This window comes from Tauraco erythrolophus, chromosome 2, assembly GCF_009769465.1.
Source record: "Tauraco erythrolophus isolate bTauEry1 chromosome 2, bTauEry1.pri, whole genome shotgun sequence".
NCBI lineage: Eukaryota > Metazoa > Chordata > Aves > Musophagiformes > Musophagidae > Tauraco > Tauraco erythrolophus.
This window is the reverse complement of record NC_141466.1, coordinates 11,034,980-11,048,149: the sequence shown is the minus strand read 5'-3', so window position 1 is coordinate 11,048,149 and position 13,170 is coordinate 11,034,980. Positions and strand designations below refer to the sequence as shown.

General features: G+C 44.2%; 1 protein-coding gene across 1 annotated transcript in view; it reads left to right on the top strand.

Moving 5' to 3' along the window:
- The first annotated feature begins 284 nt into the window (after positions 1 to 284).
- RSPO3 (R-spondin 3) overlaps positions 285 to 13,170 on the top strand; it is a 61,643-nt gene continuing 48,757 nt past the window's right edge. The window contains exon 1 of the mRNA XM_086632091.1: positions 285 to 381. Coding sequence (XP_086488217.1) covers positions 285 to 381 — 97 coding nt within the window. The remainder of the gene's footprint in view (positions 382 to 13,170) is intronic.

Below are 13,170 nucleotides of genomic sequence, written 5' to 3'. Positions count from 1 at the left end.
CTCTGAGGTTTGCGGCAGGTAGCGGGGCGGACGGTTCGAAAGTGCAATAGGAAAAGCGGAGGGGAAGGAAAAAAGGAAAAAGAAAAAAAAAAAAGGAAGAAAAAAAAAAAAAGGAGAAAAAAGGCAAAAGCCATCTACCCGGCCAAGGCCAGCTTTGGATCTCAGTGCAGGTATTTCTGCTGCTGTGTTCATCCCTTGCCGCCTACCACCCCGGTTTATTGTTTTCTTTTTAAAGGAAAGAAAAAAAGAACGAAAAGGAGAAGTCGAACTCTCAAAGGGTTACTATGCAATTGCGACTGATTTCTTGTTTTTTTATCACTTTGAACTTTATGGAATACATTGGCAGCCAGCACGCCTCCAGGGTACGGCGACAGGGAAGAAGTAAGTGCGAAGAGATTTATACTTTGATAACTTCTGCTTCCTCTCGTTGTGCTGTTCACCTGTCCGGGAGGTTCCCGTCCGCTCCCGGTGCCTTTGCGAGTGGGCTACGAAGTGAGTCCCGCTCCCGCGGCGCGGCCGAGCGGATCTGCAAACAGTTTCATTGAATTGGAGGGCTGAAGGCGGTTTTTGATCTCTTTCTGCTTTTCTCTCTCACCTCACCGGGATGAGCAGAGCTGGCTCCGGGAAGACTTGCTTCTGCTCCTCTGTATTTCAATGTTTGGGAAAAGGGGAACGTCCTGTCTTAGCTCTTAGCACTTCCTAAAGGGAAAGCGCGATGACACGACAGGTAACTTTTTGCCGTGATGCCGTAGGCGCCTTTTCTCCACCTCGGTCAAGAAGCTCCCAGCCCAAGAACCAGCTATACAGATTATCGCTGTAGGTTAAGCCTGGCGCCCGGCGATGCGGAGCAGGGGGCTGGGGTGTCGCGGCGCTACCCGGCCGCTGGCTCTAGCCTCCACTTGACACCAGTCACCTCGGTGGCACCGTCCGGGAAGCCCCTGGGTCATCCATCGGCAGTGCCCCAGGGCTGTGGCTCCTGATCTTTTGATTGTTTTGGGTTTTTTTTTTAAATCCCATGGGATGAAGGGAGTTCGTCCCTTCTGATTTAGCCAGCCTCTAACCAATGTCCGGGGTGGCGGCAGGAGGAAGCCGAGAGGCGAAGGGAAGTACTGAGGAGTGCTGGCAGCGACTCCATGGGCGCTGCTGTCCGGAGGAGGAGATGTGGGAGAGCAGAGGCGAGGCGAGCCCCCCGGCATGGAGGCAGGAAGAAAAGTCAGGCGCAAGCGAGTCTCCCCCCCGGGAAGGCGCTGTCCAGGTCGCGGGGAGCTGCGACGGGCGGGCGGGCTCTGGCTCCGGCGTGACCGGCAGCACCGGGCAGCTCCGAGGACCCGGGTCCGCGGTGACTCCCGCGCTGATTGCGGCGGCAGGGCCGCCGGGCAGAGCCCCGCCGAGGCGCCGCAAAGAGCCGCCGACGGCGGCGGGATGCGGCAGCGGGGGCCACAGGGGCGTGCCCCCGATCCCGCCTCGCCACCTCGCCAGCATCGGACCCGTCGGCGTTTCTGGGGAGGCATTTTCTGCGCACCTACCACCGAGGGGCTGATCATGCCTGTCCTCTTTCCCTGACAGCTGCAGATGCCGAGGAAATGTCATAAAACGCGGCAGCCTGCATTTAATCAGCAAGAAGTAACTGAGACACTTCCTTGGGGAGGGGACGAGGGGCTTACTATTATTCTAATTTTTTTTCGCTCAGCCCTCCCTCCCTTCCCCTGCTTGGCACGGCTAGCCCTTGAAAGCCTCCTTTGTACAGTTTGCTTCCCGCACACAAGGTTTGATTCACCTAAAGTGCCCCTAAAGCGGAGCCGAGGACGAGAGAGACCGGGGCTCCAGCCCTCCGATCCCAGCGGCCGCGCAGCGAGGGAGCACTAAGGGCTAAGTAAAACATGTCAGGGCATCCGATTTATTATCCTTGGCAAGGGAGGGCTCCGCAGCCTCCATCGCTTCCCACCCACTCCTTTAACCCCTGGCAGCCGCGGGCCCACAAGCTGTCTCCCCTCCTCCCCTCCACACCCCCCCCACCTTCCCGTGGGGGCACCCCGTCGGACGCGGGTGGAGGGGGGCACAGCAGGGGCGGGGGGGGTAGGACCCCGCCGTGGGACGAGGGTCGAGGTGCGGACCCCTCCGCCCGTCCTTGCCCCGGCACCTGGTGCGCGCCGCGCCGCGCCAGAGCCGGGCCGGCGGCGACCTCTGCTGTCCTGTGCCGCGGCGGGCAGCCCGCGGCGGCAGGTGCTCGGCTCCGCTCGGTTCGACTCGGCACAGCCCGGCACGGCCGCTGCCCCCCTCCCGGGACCGCCTTTCCGGCGGGGGAAGGCAAGCCGCCCTCCTGCCCGCCGCCGCTCCCGCGGCTGGGTGGGCGCAGGGAAGAAGCGATTTCCCAGCAGCGGGGCCGCGGCGTGTGCGTGCGGCGAGCCCCCCGCCTGCGGGCACCGTCCCGCCTGGGGCTGCCTCAGGGCTCCCGTTCGGCAGCGCAGTTTTCGGGAAGTAGAGGTGGAAGTGTCGGCTGCGAGTAATCAGCTGGTAGGTACAAGGCGGGGAAGGTCCTGAGCGCTTGCTCAAAGTTTTCTGGTTAAAATGCGAGAGGCAAGTTAAATTCACAGTAGAACGAAGTGGCTGAAAAATCATGGCTGGAAAGAGTCAGGATGGAAATCTGGCTCGTTATGTTGGCAGTGAAGACAACTAACCGCCAGAAAGCCTCACCTGGGCATGGTGTTTGTCGTCTGCTGGCTGAGGTCTTCAAATCGGGCTGGTTGTAAAACACTCTTTGGTGCAACGAGTGGTTATTCTAATAGAGCAAAGCAAAAATTAGAGCACAAACGTTTATGAAAGTTATTATAAAAGAGGTTACTGTCACCACCTGCACTGCTTGTTTTGACTCTAAAAATTTGTGAATCGTTATTAGTGAATACTGGAACCTGAAAAAAAAAGTGATAGTGTGCGGATAAAGAAGACACCTGTCAAAATCATCTATTATACGGAAAGCTTTCTCTGGATTTCTGTTTCTTTGGCCCGGATAGTCTCCTTTAAGCATAAGTCCCAAACCCATTGCTAGGGAAATGTTTTCAAATTTCCATTTAACCTATGTATTTTTAAATGCAGTACAAACCACTTGCCACCAAGCAGTCAGCGAGGCCGTGTTACTTCATTTTGTTTAATATCTGAGTCCCTCATTCTATGCATTATATTGGAGACTCCCATATTTGAAGACAAAGGAATAACGAAGCCTGAAATGACTAATTCAGAATATGCCAGGCCAGACTCTCAGCCGGTATAAATTGAAGTTTCTTTGTTAATTTATCCCACCAGACGGACCTGGTTCTGAACCATCGCTTGTTTTGTACCTATTGCCAAAGCAATCTTTACTAGGAGAAAAGTCTGATCTGCAGTCTTTTCACTCCCAAACTCCGTCTGAAATTTCTAGTTTGAGCATCCTGAATCTCTGTCTCATAATCAGTAATAAGTGCGTAGTTGGCTGTGCAGAGGAAAAACTCCTCTGAAGTCCACTATGGAGTGGAGAGGATTTGGTCCATAATTAGACGTAGCAGATAAGATCAATAAAAGTTCAAAAGCAAACATATCATTAACAAATAGATTTGTTTGTACTCTGATAAGAGCAGTTAAGATTAACAATTGAAGTTGCGTGTTTGAGTCCTACAAGAGAGACTAATATGCATCTGAACATAGAGTAACATACCAATACATAAGAAGTTATATGTATCTGCTAATGATTACAGTTGCTCAGGAAAAAAGTAGGATTAAATCAATAGTTAAAAAACATTTTCGCTTTGCAGGCCACCGCCAGCCCTCAAAACTCTGTAGTGCCAGTTGTGCACCTTCCTCATTGACCTTTTGACTGATGGGACGTGAAGTATTACTTGCTAGGGGTCTGTGAATGACCGATGGGCCATTTGTCGTGACCCGGTGGACAACCAGCGAGCCATGGACAACTTTCGGAAATAGCTAGAATAAGCAAAGTAATAGAAAATTCTGCATTTATACCACAACTCCTGCATCTGGGAGTAAAACCGTCAGAGTAAAACTATCAGTATGACTTAGCGGAACTGCGATTTGGATGTCAAGCTACCGTGATGTATGTTATTGGTAGCCCATCGGTATCTGATGTCGGCAATTGCCTCCTGCCTTTGGCTGTAACTGCACGTTACCCTGCGGTCATTCCGTCGGCCATTCCGTCGGTCGCTCCTCTGTTGGTTCCTCTGTTGACGCGGGACTGCAGGCCTTCCAGCATCTGCTTCTGGTCACAGTCACGAGTGGAGGGCTCCACCCTGCAAACACTCTGTTGTTCTGGCTCGGTTTGCATGCAGCTAGTTGCGCATTCAAAATTAAGCAGATGCGTAACAGCCCGATAGAAAACATAGCTATATAAAATAAAACAAAACAGGAGAGAACTGACAAAACACAAACTGGTAAAATTATGTCTTCATCTTTTTTATATCCTTGTGGAGGGTGTTGTTTACGTGGAGGGTGTTTTTTACATGGAGGTAAAATGTCAACAAGGAAAGAGAAATTACATTATTAATCAAAATAACACTGCATTTTGGAAGTAATTTTTTTTTTTTAATAGTTCACCATCAACATATATATTACTGATATCTACTTGTATGTTTAGGGTTGGCATGGCACAGATGGTAATGCTACATATTCTATATATAATATAGGTGTTGTTACCAAGTTTTTTAAAAAGAAATAATTTAATACCTGAGTGCAATAATTTAAAGCAGAAGTTAGCCATTGAGTTAGCTGAATCTGTCCTTGGGCGGGATTAAATTATTCAATGTTAGTTCTCTTGTAAAGTATTTGTAGGCCGCCGATAATTTTTTTTTTCTGTAATGTTTTCATATTAGTATTGTCAGGGTAAATACTTTGCTGGTGACAAGTGCATCTTTTCTGCAATGAAACTGTATTTCTCATTTTTGGATGAGCTCCTGTTTGTTTCGAAATAGACTAAAATTCCTGTTGCAGTCATTAGAAACAAAAGCGGACAGAGAACTGTTTCGTCGTATTTTCATAAACCGTGAATATATGTCATCGTAGCAGTATCTTAAATAATTAAATATTAGAAAATCACTACCCATTGCTGAAAGCATTAGAAGCATTACCAGAATAGCCTGTTTGCGTTGGGTTTTTTTTATAACTCTGTGCGAATGTAGATCTGTGCTTGAAGCATACCAGCTGCATGTGGAACGGTATGTGTTATTACTCCAAGAGACTAAAGGACATTACAGGCCAGTTCCCATTTCATACCTGACATCTGAAAGGGTGATTGTTTCAAGTTTTGTTTTTTTCAGCTGCTGAAGACATTTCTTATAATATATAAAACTTCTGTTAAACTGTAAATACGTATATTACCACAACTTCTCAAAGCCGTTGATGTAGGACGGTGTATCAGCAAATACACAAAAAGTCCTGTATCTCTTTGCAGATAATAAATACCGGAATAAATACCGGAATAAAATACCGCTATTACTAATGAGATGGTTTTAGAGCTTCGATCTACCTCCTTTGCTTTCAGTGGAGAAAGTCCCATGGACTTCACTGGAGCTGGAGAGGTTTTTTTTCTGCAGGACCTCGGGAAACATTTTGAGTTTGGAACAATTCCTATGCTAGAGCACTTGCAAAATCGCATGATCCAAATATGTAGGACCCCTATATAGGAAAAAACAATGCTCTGTACCTTTCAAAACTATGATATGTAGCCTGCATTGGAGGCAATCTCTTTCCTAAGTACGTGAAAAGAGCACCTATTTGACTACTGTCACCTATTGAGCCAACTGAAGTCCATAAAGTTAACCCTAAGATTAATTTCTTCTTTTAAGCTTTGTTGTTAGTCTATCAAGCCTTTGCAAATCCCCAGTCTGCTGCTGTTTCTTGCTGTAAATTCTTCACTGAAGATAGTGGAAATTATGCCTAATAAAATCCGAGCTAGGACTTAAAAATCAGACTTACTCATTATCTCTCGCTTAGCGTGCTCATTGTGCTTTCTGGTTAACAAACCTAGTGTGCTGGCTTGACCACTGCTGTTTATTGCTAACGTTAATACGCTATCTGTAATTTCATATTCAGTCATTTATAGGCAGTGACTACTAGGAAAAATCATCCGTTAAAACTATGGAGGTTCTTATGAAGTTTTTTCCCCAACAGTAAATTATCTCTTCTGCTCTTGAAATTAAATTAAAGTGAAAAGCCTGGTGGAGGAGATATAAAAGCCAATGAAAAAATAATATTTTTGTCTCATTTCTAATTTTGGAATCTGAACTACTCAAAATCACTTTGCCAATTTTTTACCAGAATAATTCTGAACAAAGCAATCTTATCAGATGACAAAAGGCAGCTGAAACCATGTACGTTTTTATACAAAAGTCTGTCTGTCTGCTATTACCACAAACAATGCCGCAGATAAAAATATTCAGGGAATATTTATTCATGCAAAACATGTTAAGGCTCTCAAAATAAAAAAAGAAGAGAAGAGTTACAACTCTTTTTAAAATAATTGAATAACTGAGCTCCTGGCAATGACAGAACAATTACTTATTAGACATTTTGTCATAATAAAATCCAACCGATTTTATTAATGATTACTTTAACCCTGTGTTTGTTGTTAGCAGTGAGCAGTCCAATAAGCAACACTACTTAAAAAGAAGGAACGGCTGTACTACGGTTATACAGTAGCTGACCAATAAACATTTTTTGTGTTTCGATTTCCAGATTATGAGCTATAGACCATGCTTTTAAAAATGTTAGCGTTTACTTGCGTGATCAAAAATTGCCCCCGCTGAAGCAAAGGAGCCAAAAAACTTATGTCCCTCCAGAGCTGCTAGGCAAGAACTCAGCTGTGGGGACTGGAGCTGAACCGGGAGAGCTGTGAAGGAAAATCTTGCCTTTGGCTCGGACGGTGGCACCGAGCTCCCGCCTGCTCCACGCAGCTCCCCCGGCCTTGCGCCGATGCTTCGGCTCCACACAACAGAGTAATTAGGGAGAAGAACATAAAGAAATGCATATAGTGACACTTCTAAATTAAAGTAAAAGCCCAAACCACAGTTCTGCACCAAGTTCTGGTAGCACACTGCTATAAACGTTATCCTTTCAAGCTTCTTATTGTGTGTCAGTTTTACATCCTGACACGTTTCATGTTTAAACTTGAAAGGTCTTAGATGGGATTTCAGACGTTTGATATTTCCTGCAGGGTAAAGCAGATTTTGGGGCACTGTAAAATAAAACAGGAGCTCATTGACGGGTGTTGGAATAGCAACGATGTGTGATTCCTGCGGCTTCCTGTAAAGCACGAGGGCAGACGCAGCAAGGCTCGGATCCAAGAACAGGACTTAGGTGCCTAAGGTGTGTCTGGGGCAGGATTTAAACACCTGAGTCCCCCACCTTCAAAGCCCTGCTTAATTGCCACTTTCCCCTTGGCATATGGGCATTTCTCAGATGTTTTGGTGTGTCTTACACGAGACTTCAGCTCGTGACATTGAGCATCCATGTCATGAGCTGGCATGCGAGACTTCTGAGCTCAGGTCCTTCTGCTGAGATTTTGAGATTTTCTCTTAAAGAAACCATGGATAAAAAAGGCAAGATTGTAATGATCTTATAATAAGGCAAAATAATAACAAATGATAAAAATAACAATACAAAGTCCTTCCACAGGGAGCACAGGACTCTGCAGGTGATCACTTACTGAAACTGCAATATAGTTGCACGTACACGTCTGCTCCTGTACCTGGGTCCCTGAGCCCTTGCCTCTTCTGTGCTAACTAAAATGGTTGCAACCAACTGACCTGAGATCGCATGCAAATCCAGGCAATAAAAAGTCAGTTTGTTAGCGCAGATCAACATGGGTTAGAGCCATGCTAGATTGAAGAATTAATTTAACCTAGATTTCTAACTCCTGGCTGAATATTTGAGCTACTGATGTTTTGGATACATTAAGGGTAGCAAAGCTGCCGCCCTCTTCTTGATGTGTTTCAAAAGGACAGAGTTGAGTCCTCCTTTCTTTTGTTAAAGAACATATTGGCTTGCAGGGCTGGGTAGCAGTGCCAGGACACCTAAACCACCTGGACAGCCAAGATTTGAGATATTTTCTGTTCCCAGCATTTCCCCTTGAGTAGGTTGAGAATCCGTTGTTCTGCATGCTAGGTTTTGTCAATCCCTTTCGGAGGCACTCAACTCTTCCCCCCTACTAAAAGGCAACTTGGATGCCTCACTCCGGGCTGCCAACTGTACTCAGACGGAGGGCATTGCTACACAAAGCAGGGATGTTCAGAAGAGTATAATTTCTTTCTCAATCATCAGCTTATCCAACCTCACTTCTCTCCAAACAATTCACCAGGTGTGCAGCTTCTCTGGTGGGAATTGCGGTGGGAAATTACAGCAGTAACTGTAGGCTTGAGTCCTTTTTCCTCATCTCCCCTGCAAAGTGAGGTTCTGTTTCAAGGGTAAAGAAGAGGAGAAGGCTCTGGAGTGAATCAGAAACGTAGGAGCAGCCAGCTGGTGGAACAAGATTTCCATTGCATTTCTCGACTAACATTTACAAACATCCTTATGAACCAGAGCTACTAAAACCTGACACTTTAATATGTTTACAAAGTTTATGTATGTTATCAGCACATGTAATACTCCCAACAGGATTTATTACAGGTTTCTTTAGCAACAACATTTTTTATTCGTAACAGCTCAACTGGCCAGAGAGAGGAAAACAGCCAGTTTCTTCAGAGCATGCCTCCCACGCACACTTGCCCTGCGTTATTGCATTGCTTATTCATGAAGATTACAAACACCAGCGTCGGCAAGTGTTTCATAACCTTGTTTCCTTTTCCTAGAATGTTCATAATTAATTTCACTTTTTTCTATGCCGCTGAATGAGGAGTTGCTGGTTTTATTTTACGTTATGTTACACTGCTGAGTGAAAAATTCCCCCTCCAAAATAAAACCAAGTGGGACCAAAGGATATTTATTTAACATGGGAGTCAGAAGACATTAAGTGCATGTATTTAGCAAATACACGATGGATGAAAACTCCAGAAAGTTTTAGTGTAACACAGAACTGAAAATAATCAACCGAGACCTGCTTGTGCTGGGCATGATGGCCACAGATGTCAGAAAATCTAATAGACAAGATCTTGAAGGCAGGAAAGGTAAATAAATTACACAATTTGGTATATTACAAAAAGCCGGCTTCTGTTTTGCAGTCCAAAATGAAGTCACACATTCGTCTTTTATGTTTATGTTTTATGAAGAGTCAAGCAATTAATGAGTTTCAGAGTTGAGGATGTATTAGAAGCAAGAGTAGAATTCTGTACTAGAGGATAGAATTTATAACTCATGCTATGTCCTGGACAAGCATTTTTAAGCCCAAGGCCCTGGCTTTAGAATTGAAACAACTTAAATGAAGTTATCCATGGAGGGGAAGCGTCAAGTGGTCTAAGAATTTATCAGTAGGATTGAGTTGTCAGCAAGAGAACATCCACATGGCTGCTTAGGTCATATATTATTTCCTAAGAAAAGACCAAAGTTACTTTGAGGAACAGGTAAATATAAAAACAAGTTCCTCTGGTGAGATTGTGGACAAAAATGTTTCCTTTTCTCTTTTGGCATTGTTTATTTCTGCTAACAGCCTCCAAAATCCCTATGATTTGAAAATGCTTATTCTCTTCCATGACTGGGTGCCACATTCTTTCATCTCAGTATTGATTGCACTGAAATACTAATCGTTCTTTAAACCCTCAGCTTCTTTCAAATGTATGTCTTACAACAAGTAAGCTGTTACATTACTAACCCTGAGTTAAGTATACTTCAGGAAATAATGTAACAAGTGGTGACGTATATTATGATTGCGTGGTCTCTTAGAGGTCACAGTGGGCTCCGTCATTCCATGGATGTGAAAATTGTGGAGATTTCAAATAGGCTTTCTTTTACAATTGTGTCTGGATACTCTGATGAACACAAGTCTCCCCAAGCTTTATGGAGTTTAAAAGCACTAGGTATGGAGCAATTGGAGTGGGGGGGTCTTATTCCTATTTGCCAGGATCTGGCTGGCGGCTAAAGAAAATGTACATTGTACCCTTTTGAGATGAGGACAGGCTGCTATTCACCTCCTTCTGAAATCACATCATTTCCCATCTAACCAGTGAGCAGAGAAGTTCATTTCTTCCCCATTATAAATCACACCTGAGTCCAGATAAAATAGATTAATCAAAAGAGTAGTCTTTTCTTATATTTCCATGCTTCATTGATTATGTAAAACAGGAGGATTCTAACCATAGCTACCACTAAAAGACCACCAAGCATTATGAAAGTCCATCCATAATCCTTTCTGAAGTCTTGCATAATTTATTGAAAAATAAGTTATTTATCTATGGAACTTGCTCATCAAGCCTTCCACCCTGGTTCCCTGACTGACTATGTTTACCACTGTGTGCATCAAAAAGAGCCTGTGTTTTTCATCTGGAAGCCCACAGAGACCTTGGACACATCTTGTCTGAAAGAGATCAGCCACAGAAATTTCAGTATGCATATAAGGGAGCTTATTCAGAAGAAGAACCTTCCATCTCATAAACCCTAACTCCTACATAAGCCTTCTCTGGCTTATGCATTTCATCCCCTGGAACCCCCTAAGCCTATAGCTGTAGTTCGAGAGCTGGAAAAGCTCCTTTACCCAGTCTATGCCCACGATCTGCTAAAACAACCATTTTGACTATCAGTGTATGTAACACTTGACAAAGGTGTCAGAAAACTGTAAACCTACCAAAAGTGCAGGGTGGCGGTTAAAATTGTTCACAAAATATTAACACAATTCATAATTTTGATGAGAAAATATAACAATATTTTAGAAAATATAAATATCCAAATAAAAAAATAAAAATAATATAAAATAATATAAAATATAATGACATTTAGTCATCTCTCCCTTCTCCCCTACACATTCATATCTATATCTGTATATACACATTCACATTGCATACACAAAAATTCACATAGACACAAGCAAGAATTAAAAGTCTTGATATGTTCTTGAAGTATTTTCACTTTGAAATTGTCTTAAAATATAGGTAAAAAGGATATTGATAGCCCCAGACAGAAGAAGTTTTGTTTCAAGCCACACAAAGCCCTTTGGTTTGTCTGAAAACTCCATCTCTTCTCCTGCTGTTCTTATGGTCTGTTGATCACGGAAAACAAAATTGTGTTTTATGTAGGTTAAATCAAACACTGAATTAAAAAAAAAAAAAAAAAGCATGGGAATCTTGGTAGAGGACCCTCTTCTCTTTCTGTTGGGCCTGAACTGTTAAAACTACACTAGAATGTTATATGGACCCTTCCCTTTTCAGTTGTGTACAGGTGAAAACTTTTTGGCTGTTCATATGATGTGTATCACTAGGCTGGAAAGTCTATTCAGCCAATGAGGAGGAAAACGATGTTCCTTAGGCTGGGCTCTGGCAGGGGTGCTAGAGAAGAAGAGTCTTTCCTTGTCCCTGTGACAGCCCAGCAGCACCGCTGCTGACATTCCCTGGAAAGATGTCCATGGATGTGCCTGTATGTGTGCACCTGCATCTGTGCATATGCTGAGGGAATAGTCAGGAGAGTCAATATTCCTGTCTTTTATTTGAGAACAGAAGTGTCATGATCAGAAGGCACACACTAGGCTAGCACGAGGTTTTCAATTAGAGCCTCTGCATTGTTTTTAATGGGAGTTGGTTTAGGCAGAATAAACATCTCATAAAGGTTAAGGGATTGATTCTGCTTCTAGTTACAGCTCGTGTCAGGAAGCAAATAACTCACAGAGCGCTGCCAGCGTTAAATTTGCATGTGCTCAGAATCCAGCCTAAATGTTTATACAGTCTATTAAAAAGCCACGATAGTTGGTGGGGGATTTTTGTTCTCACTCACCAAGAAGAGGAGCAGCAATGCAATCTGCACTTCTCTTTGTGAGGTGCTGGTAAAGGTCGCAAAGGTATTCCACTGTCTTTCGTAAGACAACAGCTGCAATTTGCCACTTAAAAGTGTGGGAGGGACACTTTTACTGCGTTCCCCATGCTGTACTTATTCACCCTGCCCAGCACTGTGCGCTCATGAGCTTTCTCCTCCTTTGCCATCTGCTTGGTTGCCATTGTCAAGCTTCGCTCTTCCCTCTCTTTTCTCAAAGCAGTGACTGAAGCAATTCAGTCTCGCGCAATATGGTGAGAACATACACCAAACCAGACTAGCTAAACAAGTAAGCGCAGGGATAGACCCAAGATGCTGCATTTTCTGAAGTGGCAAGTGGTAGAGGAACTCTAGATCAGCTCCGTTAGCCTGCCTGATTTAATATAGGCATGGTTCACGTCCTCCTCACTATCCATAATATGCCTGGATCCAACCCAAGCCCACTGGAAGCAAGAACTAGCAGGTGAATGTACTGAATCAGAGCAGACACACCAGAATTCACATATGACAGTGTTATGTAAGGTATATTATAATGTGTCCTTTGTCGAATGAATTTTTTTTTTTTCTCAGCACCCTATCAATTCCTGTTCTTCCTAAGTGTCACCCCAAAGGAATACTCACCTTACTCCCCTATATGTACCTATAAGTAAGTTTCCTCCTCGGCATACTCTTCCCTTTTGATGCCAAGCCACAGGTTATTGCAACTTACTGTTCTGAGACCAGGGTTGTGAGGAGAAATAGTGGAAAGAGAACAGACACCCTTGAGCTGCAGTGTGTGATGGCTTGATGATAGTGGGTTGCTGGTTAGAAAAAAGAAGCAGTGAACAGCTTCTTTGATTTACAAATGAGCTATGAATCTCTGCATATACAAAAAGATGTGAATTCTTGGTGCATTTATCAGACATGGCTTGGTAGAAGGAGGGAGCTGGAAAAGTTTGTATACTGTAACAGAGTACGTAGCCCTGAGGTCTGTCAAATACAAAAATATGAAAGGCAGAGTTTAGAAAGTGGTGAGCTACTCTGAATATGTCAATTGACATCAAACATGGCTATGGCTGTTTGGCCAAGCACAAATACCAAAATATTCACCCTGTTTGTCCACTGCTCTCCAAGCAGCAGTGCAGGACCCTTCGGGGACCAGTGGAAAAAGTTCACCGTTTGCAAAAACATTGGTGGGGGAGGAAAGTCACCTCCATAACGCTTTGCATTTCCCCACAACTTTGTCAGGGAGTGCCACAACGG